We start from the raw sequence: 27,814 nt of genomic DNA, 5'->3' as shown, positions 1-27,814 counted from the left end.
TGATATTATTGTGCATCCTTAAAATAAAGTTGATAAAAGATAAAGATGATCAAGATAAATACAATAAAATAAAAATATACAACAGATTATTGGACATATGGAGTAAGGATTTAATCAAGTAAACGTGCAGTTAAAAAGTGTGCTTAAGAAATTCAAAAGAGGATAAAATTGTGCTAAAGATATAATACTAGTATTACATATTAGGTGATAATTAATAAAGGAAGACATAGGAATTTCTCAGATAATTACGCTTTTCAGACATTATCATGTATTTGTGAAATGTTTATGTATGCTATTTGTAGGTAGCCACCTGTAATTAAAATGATAAATTATTTTGGGCTCTTTGAAGTCTGGACACATTTTTTAAACACCTTGCTCCATGTCAACATCTGGACTGTTATGTGCTGTGTCTTTATGTCTGTCTCCAGCTGTTCCCTCGGCGGTGTACCTGGCTGTACGTCATGAACAACTGTCTTCTCTCTATATCTGGTAAGACTTGATTTCTGTTTGATGGGTTTCATTGCAGAATTTTCTACATTTCTCCCTGTAAACAGCTCCCCTTAGAGCCATTTAATTTTCATATGGAATCATGATTGCTCACCTCTCCTCTCCTCTCCCCTCCTCTCAGGCAAGGCCTCCCAGTTGTACTCCCACAGTCTGACTGGTCTGTTTGAACACGCCAGGCAGATGCAGAAGCTACCAGTAGCCATTCCTACACACAAACTGCCTGATAAGATGATTCCCAGGTAACTACAACATCAGCCGACACTTTTCTCACCTAATGAATGCATTTCTGCTCTCAAAATCGAGCAGCACAGTACTATTCTGGAGTATTCTTTATGGCATTTTTGTGTTATTTGATCATGCATGACAACACAAACAAAAATATAGGAAAGAGGGACTCATTTGCCAAAGGGTTGGAGAATTTTCCCATTCCCACAGAGGACCATGTAAAAATATGAGAATCGCCTAAATCTGATAAAGGGAATAGACAGCTTAAGCCCTGTTCAACAAACAGTAATAGAAAAAAAAATTAAACATCTAAGTATGAAGCCAATAGAATTGCAATCCTCAAGCAAAACATTGTAAAATAAACTTCCTCACTCAGCTGTCTAAATTGTAGAAATTCAGAATGGATTGCATTGAAATGTTAATATTCGTATCAGTTTAAATCTGTGATCTGACATTGAACTGAACTCTGTCAAACTGACCTGTCCTTAACCTTCATATTTTTGGTGTGACACTGATTTATTGTCTTTGTCTCTTTATAGGAAGTTTGCTGTATCCAATAAGATTCCAGACACTAAAGGGTGCCAAAAGTGCTGCGTAGGTGAGTGTTTGTGAAGGCTGGAATTGCTGCCGCAGGTGCAGAGTAAAAGTTCAGGATTGATTTTGTTTCCCAGCGGTGGGGTCAGCACCTTGAGCAAAGGAAAAAGTAATACTGTCAATCAAAATTCAGTTTTCAAAGTAATGACTGGTGTTTCTTCCGCCCAGTGCGTAACCCCTACACAGGCCATAAGTACCTGTGTGGAGCCTTCCAGTCCAGTGTCATCCTGTTGGAGTGGGTGGAGTCCATGCAGAAGTTCATGCCCATCAAGGTCAGTTTGTCTCCTGTGCCTCCAAAACTCCTCTTCTTTGAGCATGAGCATGTCTCCTATACTGACAATGCTCCCACTGAAGCCAACGAAAGGTTACCAACATGAAAAGTCTCTGAAATAACCATCACATCATGTTTCAGCAGAACTCTCAAAAACAGACATGTTGGGTTCATCATGCTTTCATAATTGGACATCACATTCCTGGACATTAGATTTCTTGGTGACCTTTTTCATCCACTGCCCATGTGAAATTTCTCTACTTTCATGAGTCATGTTCAGTATGTTTTTACCCACTTTTGTTTATTTTGGTCTGTAAATTAATCTTAAATCCAGTTCCAGGTAGCAAAAGAATCTTAAAAAGTCTTCAGTTCAGCTTTCTGAAACCTGGAGATACTCTGAATAATGTGTCTCCATCACTAGCTATTCAGTGCACACATTCATTTAGAAAGATGAAGATGCTGATTTTAACTTGATATTACAACATGTTAACCTCTCCCTCTTGTGCCATCCATCCTCCTAACAGAACATAGACTTCCCGTTACCCTGTCCGTTGGAGGTCTTTGAGATGCTGGTGGTCCCGGAGCAGACCTACCCTCTGATCTGCGTGGCTGTCAGTAAAGGGACCGAACTCAACCAGGTGGTCCGGTTCGGCACCGTCAACCCCAACTCCACCTCCTCCTGGTTCACCGAAGCAGGTGAGAACAGCAAAACTAATTCTGTAGGTGGGAATAATGACTCTAGTGGTTCATGGGCAAGACTTTGTTCTGTCAAAATTGGAAATGATGGCACAACACGGCGTAACAGCTCCTCACTACAGACAGAACACATAAGAAAACTGAAATCAATAATGTAAAGGTGACCAAAAAAGTGGTGATATGGGTTAAAGCCGGGTTTTGGCACACGGGTTGAATGAACTCAAGACATAAATCACCTTTGGTCGATGAATAAAGGAGATAAATTGATTTCTGAGTCGTATTAGCCTGAAACTTGTAGATGACCTTGTTTATTGTGTGACTGTGCAAAATCCATGAGATTGTCTGCATTGTAAGCCTTGGTGTGACAAAATAACACCAAAATAACACCATGTACATCTTCTCTCTTCGCAGACACACCGCAGACATGTGTGATCCACGTCACTCAGCTGGAGAGAGACACAATCCTGGTCTGCCTCGACAGTGAGTAACACACAGGAGACACACTCAGTTCCTTTAAATGCACAGGGTTTCTTAACAGTTTACCAGATTTTTTTCTTTTTTTTTTCCCTATTACTCCTCTCTCTCCACCTGCAGGGTGTATAAAGATAGTGAATCTCCAGGGCAGGTTGAAATCCAGCAGGAAGTTATCAGCAGAGCTCACCTTCAACTTCCAGATCGAGTCCATAGGTAAGAAGAATGAGCCGCACACATGATGCTGAATATTTCACCCAGTAAATTGGTGTAGCGACAGGCAGCTCAGTGTTTCGGGAGACCTTTCTAAGTTGTGTGTGTAAAACTTTTAATTAGAAACCAAAGCGTTGGCTTGACCTTGATTTTACTTTATCAGTGTCACCCGGTGGCGATGTTGTGGATTTTTGTTGGGACCCGGTTTGTATGGGAGCAAGCACTGCTGTTTGTGTAGCGTACCCATGATGGGAAATATCAAATGACAGTTAAAGGTGCATGAGGCTTGTACATCAGCAATAATAGATGTTTGAAATGTAAGCCGACAGAAATCCTGTAAGGGGACGTCAGTAAACTGCACACAGCAAGGTCATGCGTACCAGTCTGGCCAGTCTGTGATCCTTAATACCAAAAGTTCATACCTGCAAGTGGATTTGTTCTACTGTATTTGTAGAATATAAGTGCAAATCCTGTTTTCCTTGTGTTTGTTTGCAGTGTGTCTCCAAGACAGCGTACTGGCCTTCTGGAGGCACGGAATGCAAGGACGGAGTTTCAAGACCAATGAGGTGAGAGCGATACTTGTGCATATGCATGCATGTTGGCATCCTTTTGCAGTGAAACGACAAATGATCTTTGGAAAATGTGTATGAACTGGAATGAGGTACAATGTCCTCCAGTCATCTTGAAGGAATATAAATTACTGCCAGGCCATAATAGGATTTTTCTGGCTGTTGTCATGGTTGCTCAATGCATAAAATGCAAATTACCGCATTGATCTGAATATAAGACGATATTTTTTCCGTTGAAAATGCCCTGAAAAAAACGCCCTCGTCTAATATTTGGGGTCTAAGCAAATACACATGTATTGTATATGTTCCGTGCTTGAGTACAGTAGGCTACACTTCCCCCGCTCTGGCACGGTTGGAAGGGGTGTGCTCCAGCACGGTACGGGCGTTCATGCACGAGCACATGCACGGTTATGCACGCAGCGCACGAACGTGCATACAACGTAAATCATGCAACTTTCCTCCTGCCTCCGCAAAATCGATTCATGCGCAACGCGATTACCGGCGAATGGCCGCGTCGCGCAATCAATAATCAATCATGTTGTCTGTGTCGCTGTCCATGGTGCTGCTGCAACCGCGTATAAACAAAAGTTGATTTCTGATGAAAGGTATATATGGCAGTCTGTGTGCGCCACGCACCTGTCAGATCCGGCAGACCTGACCGGGTGGGCGCGGTGCCGACCGAGGCACCGGCCGGTATCAGGTGGGCCGGCCGATGTGCGCCGCCACCCGGTTGAATGTAGCAGCCAGCTGCCATGCTGCTCCGGCTGTCAGTTGGACGCTTTCTGAAGTTACCTCCGAAACTGTCAAGGTAAATAAACATCCCTTAACCCTGGCTCTGAGTGCAATGTGAGACGGTGGCGGTCTCAGAAAGAAGAGCTAAAAAAGAGAAGAAGGGCTTTTCGTGGTCCAAAAACTGGTCAATTCAATGAGACTGACAGGGTGTGTGCGATTTTGTGAATGAGAAACGTAGTGAAGGACTGCCCATTACGAGGGCTGTGATGCAGCAAAAAGCACTTGAAGCTGCCACAGAGCTCAACATACCCCACACTCAGTTTAAAGCTAGCACGGGCTGGTGTCGCAGAATGTCCATATAAAAAGTATATTTCCAAAAAAGGGTCTTGAAAAAGAGGGGTCGTCTTAAAATCAGGGTCATCTTATATTCAGATCAATACGGTAATGCCATCCAATTTGATATTAACAGACTGGCAAATAGATGTTTTAGACCTGCAGAACTGCTTCACGGATTATGTTTTGAAGGTTTTATTTGCATAAGGAACTTGAAATGCAGTTAGCATCTAATACGACAAATTTGTGGACAGACATGAACAAGTGCATTTTAATTCTCTCTCCCTCTGTCTCTCAATCATCAGATCACCCAGGAGATCTCTGACAACACACGCATTTTCAGACTACTGGGGTCAGACAGGTAAGACACAAATGCACACACACACACACACACACACACACACACACACACACACACACACACACATACACACACATTTATTTATGCACTAGGGGTGTCCTAAACAAAGATTTTTCAAAAGTTGAAGCAGTTTTTTTGTTCGTGTTAAGTTGAAGTGAAGCTGTAAAGTTGGACTCAATCCAGTGCTCTGACATGCAGCAGATATCTGAGCTCTAATGACTGTAATAAAACTAATTGCTGTCACATCTCTCAGTCCGTCACATGTTTTCAGCATGTCCTAATGTTTTACTGCTTCTAATGGTCAAGAGCCAAGTTAGTATTGTTAGCTCTGTTGCTGTCTCCCCTTCAAACACTTTGATTGCAAATATTGTAATAAGTTGTTTGACTACTTTTGCTCTGCTAGTTTTTATGTCACTCTGCATGAATGAGGGGAAATTCTGTTGGAGTCTTTTGATTCATGCATCGAATCGTCTGTTTTTATCAGGACACCCCCAATGAATACACAGTCTCACACACACTGAGTGCTCTGTTAACGTTCTCTCTGATGTTTTGTCAATGAAGACGCTCTGACAGTAGGGATCCAGAGGCTGGGGCTGAGGACAGAGGCACTAGGCCCAGGTACACACACTGCTCCACGGGCACAGCTGGCCCAAACTTTGCCTCTATCTTTCAGCGCTGTGGAGGTCTGCTATATGCCAGCTATCTTGTATTGGGAGCTTGAGCTTTGACAAAGACAAGATTTTGGGAGAATGGCTTGCTGATGAATTTAACTATCAACTAATGAGATCAGAGACCGCAGAATCATCCATGTGTCCCTAGTAGTTCAGTCACTCCAATGCTCCATGCTAACACTTTAGCATATATTTTGATTGGTCTATCTATCTGTCTATTTACTCATTCATTCATTTATTCATTCATTCATTCATCATATCACTTATCATGTGTACTAACGCGTTAGCGTGGAGCGCTGGAATGAAAGTCCTACTGGGTACATGACGATAATTATGGTGTCTTCACTTCCCAGTTTACTCATGTGCCAATCTCCTGTATATTTTGTGTTAGGATGTGTGTGTGTGTGTGTGTGTGTGCTTTGGGTCTTAAAACAGTATTAACAGTTTTCTTCAAACACTTTTCCAAGGGTTTTCCTGAGGGTGGACAGGTGGTATTTTGTGAATGGCTGAAAGCCAGTCATCTCTCTCTCCTGTCTTCTGCTGTGTGGCGTTGCTATAACAGGCTTATTTCAGCCATTCACATCCTGACCTTACTGCAGCTGTGTGGGCTGCAGTCTGTCTGTACATATTGCTGCCATGGATCCTGGCTACACCTCCACACATTTATTTCCTCCAGTTCTTGTTTATTTTTGTCAGGAAAAGCTGCCCAAAAAAAAAAAAAACAACCTGACAACGGAAAGTGGGCTGTCATTTCGCAGGGGGAAAAGGCAAAATACCAAGAGATTAATGCTCCCTCCCTTGACATGTAACACTAAATTGAATTTTGTGTCTATATCTGTCCTCTCTCTCTCTCTCTCTCTCTCTCTCTCTCTCTCTCTCTCTCTCTCTCTCTCTCTCTCTCTCTCTCTCTCTCTCTCTCTCTCTCTCTCTCTCTCTCTCTCTCTCTCTCTCTCTCTCTCTCTCTCTCTCTCTCTCTCTCTCTCTCTCTCTCTCTCTCTCTCTCACAGGGTGGTGGTGCTGGAGAGCAGGCCGACAGACAACCCTACAGCCCACAGCAACCTCTACATCCTGGCAGGCCATGAAAACAGCTACTGAGACACACACACATGCGCACACACTTTGTACCCAGCTTACCACCAACTGGGAGACACATACACCCCACCCCACCCATACCCATCATACGGCTAAGTACCCCACCCCCCACCCCCATCTGACCCCCCCCATCCGGCCTGCTGGCAGCTGGGAGACGAGCGGCGTGTCGGTGTTCCCTCTAGATGCAGATCTGCGGTTGCAGCCAATTAAAATGCACAGTAAGCAGTGGCAGTGGTGAGGCGGGCACGCTGTGGCACAGAGCAGCGTGTTGCAGGACTGGTCGCACGGGTTTCTCGAGGCGGAGAATCGCAGCACACCTTGGAGGTTTTAGCTGGCTGTGACGTGAGATTGGATTGGCATTTGTGAGGCTGTTTTGCCGTCGGCCCCCGCTGCGCTCGAGCTGGGGAACGGACCTGATCTCTCCTCAGCACACAAACCCAGACTCCTTCCTCACAGCACCCCACCCCTCCCCCCCCTGCACACCGGGAAACCGATTCCACCACCAAGACTGACTTCAACACTACTTCTAGTACTGCAAATACTACTACTACTACTGCTATTAGCGCTAAAGCTTCACAGAAGAGCCATCCTGCACAGAAAAACAAAAACATTTTTCTCTGCCTTCCCTCCTCCTCCTTCCTTTCCTCTGGCTCCTTTCCTTCCTTCCTTTTCCTCTTTTGTTCCTTGTGTTTTTTTTTTTTTTTTTAACTACACTATTTATTGTGGCATGATGTGTAACAACCAGGATGGCTTTTTTGTTTTAATTTTTGTTTTTTAAAAAAAGAGAAAACAGACTAAAAAGCTTCGCCACCTCTGCTAGCGTCGAATTTCCCACCACCACACCACACAAGTGCTTAATTGACCTCTATTTAATTGTTGTAAATATAAATGTAGTATTTTTTTGACAGAGATGAACACTAAAAGACTGGTTGTGTAGATAGGCGTGTGTATAGTTGTTCCTGTACAACTGTGGAGCCAGACAGACAGGCAGGCAGGCAGGCGTGCTGAGCTGCTGAGTGTCGGGGAGTTAACTTCCCAGCCCCCCCGATCATGTGACGAGGGTCAGGAAGCGACGCCCCCAGCAGTCTCCTCAGATGAACAGCAGTAGTAATACAAAACTATTCTAATAATGATCTGGAGCTCAGGATTGGACTGAGCAAACACAGGAAGTGGCACTGATTGGTCATTTTCATTCTGCATGCGTCGTCATTATCATCACAGCCCGCACGCGGGCATTTTAACTTCCTGGTTGTTTGCGCCATAGCATCTGTCATCAGGGCGGTTGATGTTGAGTTCTGTTTGTTAGTAGTATTTATGGTTGTTTGACATCATGATTTCCTTTCTTTTTTTAATACTGTTTTAATCAAACGCTCCTTTGCTTTCTCATCATTTTATGCTTTTTTTTTTAAGATTATTGAACCACTGGTGTTGAAAATTTGCACAGAGAAAAAGGTATTTGATGAACAAATGTGATGTCATTATAATATATGACCTTGTGTGTATGCACAGCGTGTGTGTGTAGACGTAGAATATGTACATACATGTGCATCATGTACAGATGTGGTCTTTAACAAGTGACAGTTGTGATTCTGCCCGAGGCCACTTGGTGGTGCAGATTAATTTGTAGTACAAGAACATCACAACAGATGTAAAAACAGATTTACACAGAAAGAAAAATCTTTTTTCTTATAGCTTGATTTATTTCTACCAGAAGATAGGCCACATCAACTCCACCCATCTGGTACTTGAAAGCGATTTAAACAAACGATAATTATTTGAATATAGCTGCTTGGCAAAAGTTTGCTACCCAGCAGTCATAAGATCAGATTTGATTGAATAAGTTTAGAAAGAGATTTTTGTTCCTGTGTAAATCAACACATTTTGTTCATGTTAGTCATGTCTGCCGTGGCGTCACGGCTGTGACTTTTTTCAAAGGCCGACCTCTGTATGAGAGATCACACTACATCCATGCATATAGGTGTGCGCTGTGTAGCAGTCTACATGTGTCAGCGTGATGCAAGTCTTTACAAGCTGTGACAACTACAGGTTGCTTTAGAGGACATGAAACACTAATCTAGCTGAACCTAACTGAGGCAAATCGATACTAATGCTGATTTTCAGTGGAGCTCAAACACGTCGCCTCTTGGTTTTTCCAGTGGCCTGGGTTCCAGAAGTACATTCCCCAGTCATTTTCCCCCTTGACAAAAACTGATGAAATTTATTATATTTAAAAAAAGCTCTGAACATATAACTGCACCAACCATCCATGGAGTGAATGGTGAGCTTCATACTCTAATTTTTAAAAAAATTGATATAATACAGGATTCTAGACTGTAGACAATGTTTTTTAAGAGGGAATGAACAGCTCCAACTCAATTCTTCTCATTCTTAACAGTGATAAAATACAATAGCATTACTGTGATTTCACTCTGGCCTGGCTACCAACAATGGCAGCTAATGTTGCCATGGGAACAGCAACATCTCTGGCTGATGGGAAGTCGATACATTTCATGGGTAATGTAGAATTTGACAAGGAACTCAAAGAAGGGGATTTAACAACAAACTAGAAAACAGATTGATTTTGTACTGGAGCATATGAAGTCATTTCACAGCCTAACATTGTTTAGATGTATTGGCTAGTAACAGAAATGAATGGGGAATTGACATCTGGAAGGCGGTGTTTTAGCTCCATAGGCCGGTCACTGAGTGAGTGGAAGCTGCTTATTAGTGGTTGCAGGGCACATGGCACCATGTTGGACTACTGGCAGTGGAAGGAAGGATCGTAAAGCATTCACCTGTCCTTCCCTGATTACTTCTTCCCCCAGGTTTACAAGGAAATTTGGATTGCCTTCACTGTACACCTGGGCAGTTGGCATTTTCTTTGATTCCTCAGGCAAAAATGCCACAGTCTCTTCTTCCGCTGTCCTTCCTCCAACATGGCGCTGAGTCTGTCGCCCCAAACACTCAGTGACGCTTCTCCATCGATGGGAATCATCTTGATGCCCCTTCAAACTGTATGGCTACACTTTCCTGGGAAGCACTAATGAAAAAATAGATTTGCACACTGGATTCCAGCCCCTGATGCTTTATTGTACCATTTTGATGAAAAGGGGTTGTTGTTCAACTGCCGCTGTTTATCAGCTATTTCCCAACTAAATCCATGGAGGTTGGATCCACTCTGAGGATGTATATTTTCGATCAGTGCTTCATCTCTGCTTTTCTCCAGCGCCTGGCTTAAATCAGTTTCGATGTGCACATTCTTACTCTGTTAAAAAAAAAACACACACATAAGTGGTATTCCTTGGCACCAGGAATACACATCTCAGTGATGTGAAGTCGGCACACTAAATTGCCACGTGATATTTTTAGTCAGGTGAATGTGGACACTTTCTTCACAAGTCCCCAGCGGCTATCTGTATTTTAGCCACAGGGCGGCCATGGAGGGTTAAGTCAAATCTCACTAGCTGAACCGGCAGCGGCTGGGGTCAGTCTACTTTCAAGTCAGGAAATTTATTGAAACCAGGAAGTATGTTGGACCCTGCAATGCTGAGCAGAGTTTGAGTTTCAAAATGCAGATGAACGAGCTAAGAACAAATCTTTGAAGAAGTGAAATAGGAAAAGCACTGCAGGGTTGTAACCTTGGAGGGTGAACTGCTTGTATTTACTGACTTGAAAGCAAATCAGTCCCCCAGACTGGTGCTTTTGCCGTCATACTAATCTATGTGCTTCTTGCCAATACCATCAGACTGGTCATGGTTTAGGGCTGCAGCCAACTGCTAGTCACACTGTCTAGTAAATGGTAATTTAATAACTGTTTTGTGTATTAGATGTCCAAAACATCAGCAGAAATGGCATCGCCTTGCACAAAGCTCTGCAGTTTTGAAAAATGTCAGTCATTAAGCCTAGTGATTATGATGAAATTTGATTAGTGTGATGTTGTTGGTTTGTCAGTGAAGTTTGCCAGCCCTGCTTGACCTCGCCTTCAAACAGTTCATCATACTCTGGAGAAAAAAACAAACATTCCTCTAAGTTGAGGCACAGTTGACGCTAAAGAAAATGGATTTTAGGAGTGCTACATTTTAAGATGTAAGGCCAAGATGTGTTTGCTGGAAAGTTTTATGGCCAAATTTAGACGGGCACCTCTGTTTTGTGCAATGTCCCAGATGAGTGACACCCTGAGAAGACTTTCTTTGATCAGAGTGACCATAAGCAGTATGTAAGGTCAGTGTTAAACAAACCATTCTCTGTGAATCAAGTAACAATGTCTGTGTACATTCAGTAGAGATGTGTTAATGAACAAAACCAGAGAAATAGATGCTTGTTAGCCAAACCTGTCACACAAAGACAACCTAAAAGGTATATTCCACTGAAAATGACTTAGGATGTTATTCTGTGAAAGTGGATATTCAAATAATTTTTGAGCAATTTTGAACTTCGATACAAAACTTATGAAGCAACTCAAGAAATGATCGAACCTTAAAGAAATATGGACTTTTACAGAGTAACATGTAAGTTTCAGTGGGATTGAAGGATGCCATGTGGACTCCTACTGTAAATTCCACAGTCATATATACAAACATCATCTATGGTTCCACAGTGCAGGTGCCGTTATGGCCTTCCATTGCTGGGTTTGATGATATGTACATTTGGTTTCGGTTTTATATCCACACCAAGCCCTGGGTCAGATATTATGTACAAATAATTCATAGGGTTTGTTTCGAAAGTTGCTTTGAGCAGCAGATGCATAGAGTTCTGCATGAGGCCAAATCGGATTATCGGTTGAGAAATTAGTCACAGTAAAGTTTAAATTGACTTTCAAACAATTTCCTGAGATCGCCGCAACTTTGTGTTTTCACGTTGCAAACTACAACCATCTGGTGCTCAAAACACATGAAACAAACGAGAATTATTTGCAAAAGCTGTTTGACCCAGGTCTGCTCCCAAAATTTAAAAAAACAAACAAAAAAAAAAACAATAGGCCTTTTCTGTTCTGTCGCTATTACAGTTCCATGATTGTTCATTTTATTTTTCATAATGCAATGCACACGTTATAAAATGTATATAGTGTAAAATAAAATGGGTTTGTTTTACATACTGTATAATTGCCTATATTTTGTTTCAGAAGTGTAACAGATTTATGAGATGACAGGTTAACACATTAAAAAGAAGGAACTGAAATGTTGTGTGTCTCATGCTTATTTTTAATATGCAGGACAATTTAAAGTGGTCAATTGCAAAATGTTATATGTTGTTTTTGGGGGGGAAAAATAGAAAGACATACATAATGTTACTGATCATTATGTGGAGGACTCAAGAAGGCTGTCCAAATATTGTTTTTTTGATGTTTTCATGTATATAGAATATAATCTTGCTCTATTCTTGTATTAATTTTATAATTAACCCAGTGACATTTTGAAAATAGAAGCACCTGAGCCAAAAGTAGTGTTACAATGTTGACCTTTATTGAACATCTTCATTTTAATGTGGGCCTATAACTCTTGTCACCATATTCCTGTATGTACAAAACTAACTTTCATCAAGTGTTTTGAAATTATTGCCACAAAAAAAGCTCAGATTTTTGGATGTGAACAAATGCATTGTTTCTTTAAGCGGGGAAAGCATACAAACAGTCTTTAATATACAGTCGCTTAATATCTGTTCTCCTGAGTATGCAAAATATAATGTCTTGTTACGGTCTATATGGTCTGCTAAAATAAAATAAGAATGGAGTGGAAAGGAGCGCAGACAAAGTCGGGGCCATTAAATTACACACTGTTGGGGTTTTCAGTGACGTTTGTGGCCAAAACTTCCCAATAGCTGAGGGGGAAAACAACAGGATTTTTGATTTACTTTATAAAAATATGAATCCCATACACCTCCGGGAGCTTTGGCAGAGAAGTTGCCATGCCTGGTAGCTATTAACATGAGACAGCCAATACCTGTACAGCATTTATACAGCAGTTGTAAATGAAAAGATTGTTTTTGGTTGCATAGGTGTACATCTGTGCCAAAGCATCTGCATACGTATCTTTGTGTATATATCTGTATGTGTGTACTTGTCTGTGCATCTGTCAGTGTGTGTCTATGTATGTGTGTGTGAGTGTGTCCCAGCATGGTGTTCACACAGCGGTGCCGCGGTCGATCTCCAGATGGGCCAGTCGGGGCGTTTTACCTGACGTCTCGTGGTCGCTGTTCTGGTTTTCTGCCGTTTTCTCACCTCCCTTCTCCTTCTTCTCCTCACTGCCCCTGGTGGACAGAGAGCAGAGGTACATTCAACAATTCAGTAATTTGTTTAGCAAGTGTAAGCCAATATTTGGAGATCTTTGCGATTTTGACAAATGACATAGTGGTAGAGATGATTAGTAGCGTCACTCTCACACCAGTTGTATCGTCAGTGGCTCTGAATATTAAGTCCATATTTCTCTGTTGCTTCCTGTCACTAAGAAGATGTTAGTTGCCTTGCCTCTGTGCATACATCTGTCTTTTAATATTTATATCCCTGTTCTTACTTCTTCTTGAAGAGCTTCTTGAACGAGCTCCTGAAGCCTCCTTTCTCCTGCTTGCGGCTCCTCTCGCTGAGAGGGGTGTGGTTATTCTCTTCTGCCCCACCCCTCCACTTGGGCTCCTCCCCCCATGACTGGATCCCAGAGTCCTGCAGGGGGTTTAATGGAATACTTACTTTTAAAGAGGTGCAGAGTGTATAATAATAACTGACTTAAAGTAATACTTCACCACATTTATATATAAATAAATATCCATTTCCCTACTCTTTATTGACAACTGATAGAACACAACAGCCTAGAATGTGTCTATGAAAGCGTTTAGGATGTGTCCAAGTCCACTGTTACTATTTTAACAGAAAAAAAAGTGTTATTGCGCCAGATCATCTACAGCACCAGCAGGATTCCACTAAAGTGAAGCAGGCGTCCCTGTGTGTGCTGTCATGCACCTGTAGGCGCACATCACTGTCTTGACAATGAGCTTAAAATAATGGTGAAACTGCACCACTGACATCACTGTGATGAAAAGTTCAAGGGTTTGATTCTGGCAATGACCAGTGTGTTGATCAACACCTACTGTATGTGCCTGCTTTCTCTCATGTTTAGGTCACTCTGAATAGAGTGTCAGAAAATGCTCCACATGTAACGAAATATTGATTGTACCAGACAGATTCTTGCAAAGACAAATATCAATTCACTACTTTTCACTTCTTCCCTTTGCTGAACGCACCTTGCTCAGCAGACCACGGAGATCCTCGTTCTGCTTGTCAGTGTCCACTCTGTGCTGGCTGTTCCCCAGGGGGCTCTGGACCTTTCGGGATGGGGTGGGACACCCTTTGCTGCCCTTGCTGCTCTGGCGCTCCAGCTTTGCATGGCTGCCCAGTCCCACTCTGTGGAGGTGGTCCGACAGGGGGCCACCATCCAGACTGCTCACCGTACTGTCCAGCTGCAGGCCATTCAGTGACTGGAGATTCGAGACAAAAACGAGAAATGGCATCAATCACAGTAGTTATTTATTTATTTATTTATTTATTTATTTTGTTTAAATTATTTCAGATCTTTCCTGCTGCTTTTAGACTTCATGAACAGGAAGCAGATTGAAAATAAACTGAAAAAGAAAGCCAGGGCACTCTTATGTGCAAAGGTTAAAAAGCCTTTATTGCTAAAATAAATAAATAAATATGGTCTGCTAGAGCATAAAGTAACAATGCTCTCTTGTGTCACATTTTCAGTGCTACATACTCAAACTCTATGTAATAAAGTACATAGTTCAGCTTCCTATGGTACCTTGAGAGCTGATACAGGCATAAATCATGTCATTTAACCTGTGACACAAATCTATTAGATTTTACAGCCATAAAAAGTTTACAGCTTCATCTTATCTCATGAATTCAAATGTGATTTTTGTTAATAAAAATCTAGTAAAAAGAAAATCCACCAATCACATACTAAAATAATCTCACCTTGCTCTTACGCTGGCTGGCCTGAAGTGGGCGATGCTGGTTGTGGCGCATCATCACAGCCTCATCTGGGGAGACACACCCTCGGTTGGGCAGTTTGTTGTAGGAACTCCCGTGGCTTCCACCACCGCCGTAGACCTCGCGTGTGGATGACACATTGGCTGCTGCTGCGTGGTGTGATGTCGAAGCGTTCTTGGGGCATCTCACGAAGGCGATGTCGATGGAGGAATCAGAAGAGGCAGAGGAGCAGTGATCAAAGATGGAGACGTTGTGGATAGAGTCTCCATCGTCCTCATACAGGCCCTCCATCTCTGGAGGATCCGGAGGGAGGAGGAACTCTCCCAGGGCATCGGCCAAAGCAGACCCAGCTGGGACGTGCTGGTAGTCGGCAGGTCTGGAGGGTACACGATGCTGGCATGGCATGGACCCCTCAGGAGCCTCACTCTCTGGGATACTGTGGAGACCTGGAACACCAAGATTAATCAGCTGATTGGCTGACTGGATGGTAGATTCATTGATGATCATTTATTGTCCCAAAAGGTGGGTCTCCACATGATGAAAGTTCTTGATTATCCTCAATGAGCCTGCTTCATTGGCAGGAGACAAAGATCCAGCTTTTTCAAAACAGCTTTTGAAACCCCTGTTTGAAATCTTTTTTTCCAACTTGTCTTTTGCTTCTGAGATAGTTTTTTTTTCTTAAGACAGCTCCATTTTGCAGTAGTCTCTTAACCTAAAGTATCGCCAATGGGACAGAAAGGACCTTGGTGGTGAGACACAGTGTACCAAAACCTGCTGACCAAGTGCCACGGACTCATGACATCGTGGATTTGACTTTGGCCACATGCTGTCTGCTTTCTGCTTTGGGTTTGACTGTGGCCTTGGTCTTGTAACCGTAATCCACCGTTCCCCTTCTCCCTGAGCAACAAAGTTGTGTAAAGGCTTGGGAGATAATCCCTCATCAGGAGGAACCAGATTCAAGCACCTGTCTTGACATGCAACTGCTCTGCTGAAGTGTCCCTGAGCAAGACACTGCATCCCTACCTGCTCCAGCTGTTCTGAAGAGGATTTCCCTACCACGATCAAGAGTACATCACATTAGCTTACATATCACATTCTTCCTGTCACTTCCCAAGATATAATGCCTGATCAAACAACAAATGCCAAAGATATCATTGTTAAAAACAAAATGTTTTTATAAGTCCAGACCTGCAGGTTTGTGGTTTGGATCAGGGCTGAAGAAGGGGAGGTGAGAGGTCCGGTCTGGGTCATAACGATGAGGTTCAGGGTCCCGGTCTCTGTCCCAGTCTTGGAAACGACGAGACTGGATCTGTTCGAGGAGCCGCTGCTTGCTGCGCTTCACCTGGTTAGCATGCTCTCTGGTGGAACACAGAAAGGATTGACAGTAATGAGGCAGTAAACAAAAATGATTTAGTCTCCTACTGCACTACATGTTGATAATACCGTACTTCCTCTTATGATACATTATCAATAAACTTGTGCGATCAATATTTGAGTTTTCAGATTAATTTGCACAGATGCACATCTGAGTTACTATGGGGCAGATTTGTTCCCTGCCTTTAGTTATTTTATTGCAACTGCTCTGTCATGTTGTCATATTGCAGTCGCTGTGCAGATTAAAACAATGAAAAACACAAATGATTCCTGCTCGTTGGAAAATTATTTTGCCTTTTCCATGTGATTTTTTTACTTCAGTTACAGACATTGTGATGGTTCATATCTGACTATTTACACAATATATCGTATCACATTATTGCCTGTACCATGATTACACCGTTATTGTGGGTTAAATATCATGATAGTATTGTATTGCGAGTTACCCAGCGATTCCCACCCCAGTACATACAGTAGATACTCACAGCATAGCATGATTGGGTGGGTATGGTGAACCCAGGTCATTGGCTTGAATCCCACACTCCACTGTCTTAAACAGCTGTTTCATGGTGGACCTGCTAGGGGAGCAAAGTACAAGGAATACTGGCCTCACTCTAGTTCTCACCAGGTTCAAAGGTTAGTCTTGTTTAATTGTGCTTGGCATGAGCTATAATTCTGTATTTCACATAATATCGTAGAACGGACCTCTTCATCTCCTTGCGGTTGTGCAGCAGCAGCTCCTGGTTGTGCTGGAGGAGGTGGTGATACTGAGCCGTGAAGGACCTGAACTGCTGGATAGACACCAGCAGCAGGTAGTAGTCTGGGTGCTCTGCGTCCGTCTGCCTCAGCAGACCCTGAACTCACACACACACATATACACACTTGAGCAGCTGCAACGTTCAGAATCATCAGCATCATTTTTTTGATCTTGTGCATTATGGTATTTATTTTCTGTTTGACTGGTTGGCTGTTCAATTAATAGTATTTTAAAATTACGGCACTTAAAAGTTGTGTGTGTGTGTGTGCATGCGTGTGTGTGCATGTTGAGCTGACCTGTAGCAGCAGCAGGTACTCAGGGATTCTCTGAACAGGTTGGAGGAGCAGAGTGTGGAGCGATGGTTTGGTATCATCGCCCATTATTTCACACTGATGGAAGCACCACACAGCCAATCGGAACAAGAGCAATGGGCAGGTCAACCAATCAGGATGGGGGTAGAAAACAGGTCAACCAGTCAGTTGGATACTTCGAATCAAATTCAATCAAATTAAAATCAAATTAAATCAATCAGGATAGGAGCAGTGATTTATATGTCTGTAGCTGTTTTGGACATTGGATGCAAGACACATTTCTAAACAATCAAAGGCAATGCTCTCTCTTATCATGAAGTATTCTGGGAATCAGTTTAGAGTGACAAGAGTAGTCTAAGGCTCAGGTGAAACACGAGTGCATGGTAATTCTCTGTCATAATAGTCCCAGAAAATTTATATTTTATGATATATGATATTTTGCCTTTATGGAAGTGGGAATCACTTCCCACTTGATGATCATGTCATGTCATATGTCTTGTCCTATCAAGCCATGTTCTGTTATGTTATGCCTGTCTTATCACGTCACATCCTGTCCAATCATATAACTTTTTAGCACGTCCTGTCCAGCCTGGTCCTGTCCTATCATATCCTGCTGTGCACCGTCCTGTCATGACCTGTCCCGTCATGTCCTCTCCTGCTCTGTCATGTTCCCTCACCTCGAGGAGAGCAGTAGGTTTCATGGAGCTGGAGGTGATCATGCTGACGACTGACAGACAGTCTGGAAGCTCCTTCAGGTAAGACACATAGAAGTCCAAGAAATCACTCTGGAGGGAGAGAGATAAAAGAGCAAGAGAGAGAGAAGTGGGTGAAGAGAAATCATCTCAACCGTACCCTTAAAATCTTTTTTTTCTCCTCTGATTTCTCCATGTCTTCATTTTAAATGAGCAAATAAAAAAAAATCTAATCTGAGGAACAAATACACTTATGAGACAAGTAAACAGATAATGAAATAAGAAAACAAGTTTAACAGTGACAAACTGTTGTAAATGTTTACTGAATCTTTATATTATTAACAATATTACACACTGTACTTTAATTGGGTCAATTGTCTGCTGCACTGAAAATATACTGCTAAAGTTTGATAAGTGTTAATACAAGGTAAAAAGCACTCCCCTGCCTCCCCTTCTCTTCCTCCCCTTATTCTGCATTTCATGACTGTCCTTCCTTCCTTCCTCGCCTCCTTCTTCACCTTGCCTCCTTACTTTCCTTCTTTCTTATTCATTGTTGCTTCCCTCCTTTCTGTCTTCCTTCCTTCACTACAAGCCAATTAGTCAGGTCCCATAATGCATTGTGGTTGTACTGCCAGTGTGAGCAGCTAATTGTCTTGGTCTTGGGCCAAATAAAGGCTGTAGGACTCACTTCCTTTGCAATAACTTCATTTCCTCCCACTCATTCCTGGCCGGTTAGCCACACATTGGCCTTAATTGAACAGAACTGTGATATCCTCCTGGTGTGTCTCCTTCCAAGCAGGGGTTTGGCAAACATCATGTCTGCCAGCTAATTACCTTCCTTCTGTTTTTTTCCAATACTACTTTTTTTTTTTTTTTTTTTTTTTAAATAAATTATATCACCTTTAGAGACTCAGTTTCTCCAGATAGAGAAGCTGTAACTGACTTAAGTTACCTGCTTATCTTTTACAAGCCCTATTTTTGTATTTTTCATGCTAGTAATAATTATTGTAGCATGTCTCATTTTGTAAAGTAATTCCTCATATGTAGAGTGTCACAGCTGGTCTACTATCCATAGTCTCATTGTGCTGGATATGAGATCCTGTTATCTTTCTATCACCTAAGTTGTCTATACATCTCTGCTGCAGTGTGACCAATGCAGAGGAATTTGACCTTTCATTTAAAGCGCAATTCTGATTCATATGTATCTACAATCAAATCATACGCAGTCACAAGACGCATCCCCCCCGTCTGCTGACAGCCAAAGTTTTCATCACATACCCAACTGTTTAACCCGGCCAGACTACAACCTACTGCATGGAACTGCAAAGACATTACCATGTGTTTTGAAAGATTATTATCCAGAACTAAACAAGTGATTGTCATAATCAAGCAATAATCAAAACTCATCCACTAAAGCACACCCAACTCTCTTCTAGCTGGAAAAAGTCTAAATGGGACTGAGGACAGTTGTGATGTAACTCCTTAAATATTTGTTGCTTTTTAATGATGGTGATGTAGGCACTGAAGCTTATTCTGCTGTCGCCCTCATTTATATGTTTACCTGGGTAAGAATGTCAATTTAAAGGAATACTCCTTCAAGCTGACATTCTTATCCAGGTAAACGCACAAATGAGTGAACTAAAATCTACATGGTTTTATAATGTCATCATGTAGATGAGCAGTGCTGCAGTGCAATAACATCCAGAAGGTTGTGTAGAAAAGGCATAAGTCGGCTGAAAATTCACAAACTTCACCAGTTTTCTGCACTGGCCTTGCCACTGTTTCCCTCAGAATTTCACTCTCGTCAGGGTGAGAAAGCTTCTTAAATAGCATTTATACCAACATGTAACACTAACACTCTCCAAAACTCTGAAATGCCAAATGAATGAAACTTTTTCTACCTCAGCAATCCTGTTCAGGTCCATGTGTGAAACAATGTGCAACAAAATCATAATCGTTTTCATTGCCAAGTGCAGTAGACGCATGCACACATGTGGCACCTATAATACATGGGCAAACTGAGCTCGTATTATTCGATGACATGCATGACGTTTGATGTGCAGCAGATGACACAGCACTCTACAACAATTATATGATAATATAAATTTATGTGGACATGTAGCCACCGCACACCGAGACGTTTCCTTTCCATCCGACAATTCCATGTCCTTGGCTTACCTCTTTGCTGGTGAGCCTCATGAATACATCTCCCATGATGCCTTGCCACTGGCACTTGAGCACACGCTCCTGCAGGGTGTGGAGGAGCTCTAGATGCTGCTGGATCAGAAACCTCAGAGAGCTGGGAAATGGACTGCAGACACAGAGAGGGGGAAAAGGTGGAGAAACAGATCAGGTGTTGAAAAAATGGAGTGAGGAGAGGGGAAGGACAGTAAAAGTGAAGGAAGACAGGAAGGAGAAAGAGTGAAGGATTACATACAGGAAATAGATAAGATGGAAAGAGCAGGAAGAGCGAGGAGCTGAGTGAGAATACAGTTCACAATATGTCAAAATTCAAAACCATTTAGTTGTCTGGTTGCTAAAACAGGCCCTACCTGGGCAAGCCACCATTTACTCATAATTTATTGGTAATTCACATTTGCTTTGAATTATTGAGGAGATTCATCCATCTTCATCATACAGCAGAGATGATGATAATTATGAAGAACTGGATTACAAATTCAAGTCTACAGATGGTGCTTTCCTTCTCACATTAGCACAGTGTTCACTTTTTATTTCATTTTATACCTTTGTTTTATTAGTCATTTACTGTTTTATTACTTGTTATATTGCTTTTGTTACACATCTGCACTTGTCTAATGACTTCTGCTGGTTTACAAAATATAATCTTATCATAACAAAATAATGAGCTCAGTGCAACACAGAGAAACGACATGCTGTTTAACAAAGAAAGAGAAATTGTACCAAAGAAGGAGAGAAATAAATAAGAGCAGAAAATTAAAGCATCTTTTTTGTTTGCTTTTAAATATACTTTTATGCTTATGTAAAGCACTTTGTATTGCTGTTGAGCATAAAATGTGCTCTACAAATAAACTCGCCTTGCCTTTCCTTCAGGCTTGAGAAAATCTAGCCCATGATGGGAGACTTGAGCCAGTCACGGGTCAGTTCATAGAGAGGGGATGTGCATGTACGTGATCAGTGCCCTGAAACCCCCCACATGAGTGTTTCATTTTCAAAAACTCAACAACACCAACTCAAAATGGCTGCTTTATATGAACACAATTAGTGTAACTAAGAGATTTGCAGAAAAAAATAGTTTTTTACGTGGATAGATTATCAACTATGACTCAAGATTCACAAGTCTCGCTATGACATTCCCCGATTATTGCTGAGATCACGTTATTATTTTAGATGTGCAAATTTCAATTCATTTTGCCCCTCGCGTGAACATTTCTATCACATGTTGCCACCTTGTTATTACATGTGGAGGGATTTATTTAACATAAAAAAAATCACTTTCACACGCCAAGAGGCCAAACCTTCTGGATTTCATTGTTATCGTGCATGACAAACCCCAACAATCTGGTAGCAGCTTAAGCACGTTAAAAACAAACGCAATTATTCTCAAATACCATTTAACCCAGTTCAGTGTCCACTTCAGCCGTGCGTTTGTGCTCATTGGGAACACGTGTGCTGCAGCTAAACCGTGATTACATTCGCATGGTTTCAGGTTGTGTAGAGTCTTTCTGAAAAGAGTGTCCCCTCTGTCTCAGTGGTGTTTAGAGTCTGCCTTTATTCGATTAATTTATTTCCTGTCCTCCCCTCACTGTAAGCTCCCAAATTAGATCACAGCCACTCCTGGTATACATTCAGAGTGTCAGTGGTATGTGTGTGTATGTGTGTGTTCGTGTGCTCCAGAGACAGAGAGAGAGATGTAATCTGCGATATTGTTCATTAAATTTATGGCAGCGCACCAGATGAGGTCGTAGCTCTCGGTATCTGGGTCAATTTATATTTCCATATAGGTGAGCAGAGGCTACAGTATGTATGAGTGTGCTTGTATGTGTGTGTGTGTGTTTGTGTGCACTTAGCTCAAAATAGGAATGCCATTACTTCCTATTTCCCTCAATGGCAAAGTGCCACATAGAGCAAACAAGTTAAATGTACCCCTCGCCTCCTTTCAAATACACTGAATATATGTCTCTTTAATTTTTAATAATACTCTTTTCCAGGTTTTATCAAATGAAATTAAGTGAAATTGACCGGAACTTCACTGTGTATTTAGGTGGAGTTGCTGCCCTTGAACATATAAAGATTAAAAAAATAAATAAATAAAAAAAAGCATCTCAGGGTTTCTCAAAGCTTTGATGACTGAGGGCCAGTTTATGGGCCCAACATTGGATTGGGAGTGGCCCAAGAAAAAAACGAAATTCAAAATTATTCCAAAACAAATCTTTTCTTTAAAAGCCCATTCTAGACTGAAAGTCATGCCAACTGTACATCATGTGAGAACTGCATGCTTGTGTCCTGGAGGAGAAAAAATATCCATTTGTAAATGTTGTAATGTCAAAGGTGCAATTCTACAATTTATGCTTTGGAAATGGTTTGCAGTCACTAGAGTAAAATAAATACAATTTGTAGATAATGAGGTGAAAACAGATTTGTGAAAACTGAGTGCTGGGCAGTTCAGCCTCTTTGAAATTGTTCAATCTTAGCTGTCATACATTTTATGATTGGTGCCATAATGGTGTTTTTATATTGAACCTCATGCTCAGTGCATTCACCTGCCTCTCCTGAAACTTCTTTTCTCCTCACTGACACATTGCAATTTGTGCAACGGCCCCGGCTCCTCCACCTCACTAACCGGTTAACGTTCCTGCAATGATGACGAAATCTATCTTGCAAGTAGGAATCTCATGAATCGTGTATGACTTGTGAGATGCCTTATTGCCATACAGCCATTCCTAACTTGGCAGCTTAGCCCAGGGGACGCATTTTTACCATTCTTCAAAGCAAAGTACTGTGAAATATATGGTTTTTTCCCCAAACTGCATGGGATTGGCATAAGGTGGCCATATCAGCAAAGGGGAGACCGGTGCTTATAGAAACCATTTTCATTTGGATGCCTTGATGTCAGGGATCAAGGGACCCCTCTGAAAATGGCCATGCCAGTTCTTCCCTCACTAAAATTTAGCCAACTTGACAACAACCGAGCTTGACAGGCTTGGTACCACTGGACTCCTCTAGCTTTGAATTTGGCCCTCTACTGCTTCTGAAATGCCGTTATGTCAACCGAGATCGCTGGAGACCTTGGCAGTGTGTAGGAGGTTGACTTGTCACAGGCCACCAGGAACATTTCTGATGGCCACCACTGGCCCGCGAGCCACACTTGACAATGCCTGCTCTACAGGCTTACCGTTTGTCCTTGGAGGTGAGGACTTCTGATCCATTGAAGGAGATGTTGGCCTTCAGTAACAGAGACAGGTAGGAGACGTAAACTCTCTCTGATTCCAGCAGCTCCAGGGCAGCTGTCTGCCTCTTATCTGGACACACACACACACACACACACACACACACACACACAGAGAACATTATGTATGTTAATGTAACTTATATTCTCCTGCCAATCACTGCATGTGAGGTCCCGCTGTTCTTGTACAAATAGAGTACTGTCCTTGGTGATTAAAGCGGCTCTGAATGTGACCAAATTCTGACTCTGACTCCCACACAAGGAAATTTTGTCCCAGATACGTTTACTGTGGGTTTCCATGTTGCTCACCGCCTTTAACACTTTATCAATTTAAATTTATTAGAGACTATTGTGTGCACAGTGCACTGGAATACATTGTGTATGCAGTGGTAGGCATAGTAGTAGCAGTACTAAATTGTAGTAGTTTTGATAGTTGTGGCAGTAGTAATAAAAGTAGTAGTACCACAAGTAGCAGCAGGAGTCAGAGCAACTAATTACATTTCGTCACGTTACTGTAAATGAGTAGTGCACCTATACTTTTGAGTATTTTTTTCTTAAAGCCAACTTTTTGCAAATATAAACATTGTCCATCCCATCCACTAAAATAAGTGATGTCAGCACTCAGGTGAAGGGAACTGGCAGGTGATATATACAGGTGTGGTTGTATATAGGTGTGTGTTGAAAGTCAGGTCTGTTCCACTAAGTAAAGTTGACTGGAGCATAATTCAGAGCGCAGGATTTTCTATCATCACACTATTTTTATTAAGCCAGTCATTTTGCTTTAATGTAAGCACATTTATGCTGACATGTTGTGCTTCGCTGCATTTTAAATCACATCCACCACAGAGTACACACTGTGTCAGCTTCCTGTGAGCATCTTGAGCATCAGAAATTCACAAACGGTGGAAATTTGTTGGTGCGCTTTTGTTGGTTCCAAATTTCCAGCTAAAAGTCCTTTTTTAGAATTGCATGGAAAAGACTGAATCTAACAAAGTTACAGTTTCTAATAAGCTTTAACTCTAACTTTTATTTTGACTATATGTCAAATGAGTGACTGTTTACTTTTGCTTCAGCAGATTTTTATAGTAGTACAATATCTGAAACACTAACAATACCTCTACATCAGTAGCAACTTCTAATACTCTTTCCACTACTGAGCAGTAGTAGTACTGATCATTAGTAGTAGCAGTAGTACAGCTATTCCTTACTGTTTTCTATGAGGCTTTTGGGGGCCTCTGTCTCATCTCTACTGTTCTTCCTTTCACCCCACACTGGGGATTTGGACTGGCAACCTCTCTGTTGCTGCTCCTGGTCTGAGACAGAAGCTGCAACACACACACACACACACACACACACACACACACACACTTACATTGTAATGCTTGTAGACATGAATTTTCCTTTGTTACGGGGATATTTACAATCCATAAAGAAATCAAAACATACATTTCTCACTCTCCTTCTCATTCTCTCTCTCTCTCTCTCCCTCACACACACACACACACACACACACACACACACACACACACACACACTCACTCTGTGTGGATGCAGTGCTCCTGTGTGGTGACCCACTGTTTGGTATACTGGCAAAGTAGTGCTGAATGACGCTGAGTTCTGATTGGGCGGACAGGCAGGCATCTCCCTCCCCCAGCGCGCTCAGCAAATCCCCCTTGGAGCTCTTCCTGCTGTTGGGCCAGTCCCATCAGAGGAGAAGAAGACAGAGTCTGCCAGTTTGCACAAGTGAAGTGGAATTTGTCTCCCTGCATAGCTCTCCTACTAAGCCCCTACTTATGTTCATCTCTTTATTTATCGAGGTGTTCACTGTCTTGCTCAAAGGCACCTCAGCAGTGTTGGTAGCTCACCTTTACACCAGCAGCTATTAGATTAGAACCAATGTTTAGCAGAAGCTGGGATGGCCGTAACTAATAGGATTCAGATAAGAACAATACTGGATATAAATAAAAATTGAGTAAATGGGGTATTAAACATAACAGAGCTGACAACATAAGATACAAGACACTTATAAGACACATAAATGAGAAGTATGAAAATTACAGGACACTGGGGATGTGAAATATAATACATAGTGAGAGAAGAATTAAGTTCGTGATATGAAAATATAAACATAATGAAAATAGTATGAGCAGTAAGAAAATGCATTGACATGCAGATTTTAAGGCATTATAAAGTAAAATAAATTATATGACTGCAGAGAGGAAAAAGTGACTTTGCAACATATACATGATGTGCAAAATGTGCATTGTCTTCCTATATACATGTCAGTTTTTATATGCATGTTTCAAAACAATTTAAACTGCAAATTCACTAGAAAAAGCACAAGAAAAGATTAAGCAAATTAGCAGTTAGCTGAAAATTACCAGAAATTTACTTAAAAAAAAAAAAATTATAGATTACCTGAAAATTTGCCAAGGAAAAAAATTACATGAGGGCTTTTTTTTTAGCACTTTTTTGTTTTAAGCTTTAAAAAAAAAAGGGGGACTTTTGTTAAGAGGGTGAAACAAAACTTTTCAAAATTAAAGCCCCCCATGAACCTATGGATTTAGAAAAGTGAATATATATACACAAATCTGTTGATTTATTTTTAGGCAAAAGAAAAATTGAAGTCTTGCATCCCCTACACTTTTGAAATGATGGTTACACCGCTGGGTGTGTGTGTCTTTTCCACTCACCTGTGTGGTACAGAGCTGTTGTCCTTGTTCTCTGATTGGAGCAGCTCCATCCGCTTCTGAACGTCTCTCTGTCTGCTGGAAACATCCTTGATGTGGAATAAGGCCACGCTCAGCTCCTCCTGGAGGGGACATGCACAACACACACACACACACACACACACGCACACACAATCGAGCTGCTGCGTGATACATTTTAACAGCAACATGTCACGGTCGCTTTGGTTTTTACAGATTCACTGCTGTAGGTCCATCTTATGCTTATCAGCTCAATTTTCCACATTAAAAAAATGAGAAACAGAAAATTGGAAAGTTGAATTTAATTTTCTAAAACTGTCAAAGATCAAAGTATAATTAACATTTTGAATTTGTTTTAACCACCTGACTCAACTTATGTCTGATTGGCTGACAGCGGCTGCTTGTCTTGCCTGAGTCATCTTACATCTGATTGGCTGGCAGGGGCTACAGACAAATTTGGAAACAAACTTTCCAATTCTATTTTTCAAATTTTCATTTTTCTATCCATCATTCCACAGCAAGAAAAAAAAAAAACTCCACAATTTTTTGTTATAAATTGATCTGACAAATGAAAAATAGTTTCAGAAAACTCATTTCAATTTCCAATTTTCTATTTTTCATTTATTTTATATGGAAGCAAATGTATTGCTAAGAGGGCTTGCAGCCTCTACCTGCCTGAAGAGGGCACTGTTCTGCCAGAGCAAACTGCGCTGAAAGGGTTAACTGAAGTTTAAAACATCATTTTTGCATCAAGAACTCAGTGTGCTGCCTTCAGTTCCCAATGAAGCAGGTTTTACAAATGAACCTTCCTGATAAACTCATATTCCCAAAACACCAGACATTTCTGATCCTATGGAAAAAACTGGCGTCTGTCCACACTCATCTAGTCAAACACACACACTTGTGCAAGCACAATTTTGCAGACATGGCATTTGCAGTAAAAATATGTGTTTGGGAAGTACCAAGCATAAGCCTGGACACTAGAGACTTAGATTATACAGCATGACTACTGTGAGTTTTTTTTTTTTCCACCTAGGTTTATCCAATGGATCAGAAATGGCTGGCTTTTTTGGGAATATGAATTTACCATGAAGGCTTTGAGAGAAAGTTTCCTCACCAGAGAAGGCAGCACAGCGAGTTCTTGACATGAAAATGATTGCATAAGAGTCCAGAGTTTCACAGGAGGCAGTTTGAAATGAAAAAGCAGGTAAACACAGGTGTTGCTAATAGCTTTAATTAATTCTGTCAGTGCAGCAGAGTATCTCCAGTGAGCAGCAGGGACCTCAGCAGGACCCTGGCTCTGCTCCACCTGAACACAACAGAACCTTAAAGTCATCAGTAGCACCTGTAGTTAAGTAGGTGGAGCAGTTTAGAGGAACATTAACATCACCGTGGGTGCATCATTAAGAATGCGAGGAGGCTGCTGCTGTTCCCATTTAACCCATTTATTGCCACAGTGCACACATGTAGTTTGATGTTGAGGCTTGGTATGGTTATAGTTTTATCTTGAAGTGACAAACACCACAAATTAAACAATTTCAGTGAAAAGTTACAATTAGGTACCTAAATACAACAGTAGCACTCTGCCTCCCTGGGTGGGGGAGGGGGCAGGCCTACCACTAATTACCACTATTTAAAATAATTACCAAGAATTCAAATGCTTGCATCTCCTCAATTAATCACTGTTCATATTCTGGTGCACTGGCCATTTACACATGACAACCAGCCTTTAATATTAATACAAACAACAAAGGGACCAAAGAACATTCATGAGAAAGGATACATATGTGCAGCCTACACTGATTAATTATCTAGCCACCCTCAAACATGA

General features: G+C 41.6%; 2 protein-coding genes across 8 annotated transcripts in view; one reads left to right on the top strand and one right to left on the bottom strand.

Annotated features, from left to right (window-relative positions):
• LOC115372224 (mitogen-activated protein kinase kinase kinase kinase 3-like) overlaps nt 1-11,913 on the top strand; it is a 56,010-nt gene extending 44,097 nt beyond the window's left edge. For 5 of the 7 annotated variants that reach the window (XM_030069925.1, XM_030069924.1, XM_030069927.1 and 2 more), the window contains 11 exons: nt 429-489; nt 629-746; nt 1,272-1,330; nt 1,495-1,598; nt 2,122-2,293; nt 2,705-2,773; nt 2,888-2,980; nt 3,473-3,543; nt 4,917-4,972; nt 5,534-5,590; nt 6,651-11,913. In XM_030069925.1, coding sequence (XP_029925785.1) covers nt 429-489; nt 629-746; nt 1,272-1,330; nt 1,495-1,598; nt 2,122-2,293; nt 2,705-2,773; nt 2,888-2,980; nt 3,473-3,543; nt 4,917-4,972; nt 5,534-5,590; nt 6,651-6,738 — 948 coding nt within the window. In that variant the 3' untranslated portion in view covers nt 6,739-11,913. The remainder of the gene's footprint in view (nt 1-428; nt 490-628; nt 747-1,271; nt 1,331-1,494; nt 1,599-2,121; nt 2,294-2,704; nt 2,774-2,887; nt 2,981-3,472; nt 3,544-4,916; nt 4,973-5,533; nt 5,591-6,650) is intronic. The other 2 variants (XM_030069928.1, XM_030069923.1) reach the window with 1 other exon arrangement.
• A 262-nt stretch (nt 11,914-12,175) lies between these two features.
• arhgef33 (Rho guanine nucleotide exchange factor (GEF) 33) lies at nt 12,176-27,121 on the bottom strand. Its single transcript, XM_030069929.1, has 16 exons — nt 27,071-27,121; nt 26,655-26,693; nt 25,969-26,087; nt 24,815-24,963; nt 24,484-24,600; nt 23,222-23,348; nt 20,026-20,158; nt 17,833-17,940; nt 17,141-17,233; nt 16,793-16,941; nt 16,573-16,665; nt 15,902-16,071; nt 14,699-15,159; nt 13,966-14,199; nt 13,245-13,387; nt 12,176-12,981 (listed from the first exon to the last, which is right to left on the bottom strand). Exons 1-16 carry the CDS (start codon nt 27,071-27,073, stop codon nt 12,855-12,857), a joined length of 2,265 nt encoding a protein of 754 aa, XP_029925789.1. The 5' UTR covers nt 27,074-27,121; the 3' UTR covers nt 12,176-12,854.
• Nucleotides 27,122-27,814: the final 693 nt, after the last annotated feature.

Source organism: Myripristis murdjan, chromosome 15 (genome assembly GCF_902150065.1).
Source record: "Myripristis murdjan chromosome 15, fMyrMur1.1, whole genome shotgun sequence".
Classification (NCBI taxonomy): Eukaryota; Metazoa; Chordata; class Actinopteri; order Holocentriformes; family Holocentridae; genus Myripristis; species Myripristis murdjan.
This window is presented reverse-complemented; position numbering and strand designations above follow the sequence as displayed.

Bases quoted from the DNA above. Each gene is read 5' to 3' on its own strand.
- arhgef33 (XM_030069929.1), bottom strand. The intron at 20,159-23,221 runs GTAAGCCTGTAG...CTGTGTCTGCAG, and splicing joins CTCACCTCCAAGGACAAACG to TCCATTTCCCAGCTCTCTGA. The intron at 17,234-17,832 runs GTGAGGGAACAT...TGCTTCCATCAG, and splicing joins AACCTACTGCTCTCCTCGAG to TGTGAAATAATGGGCGATGA.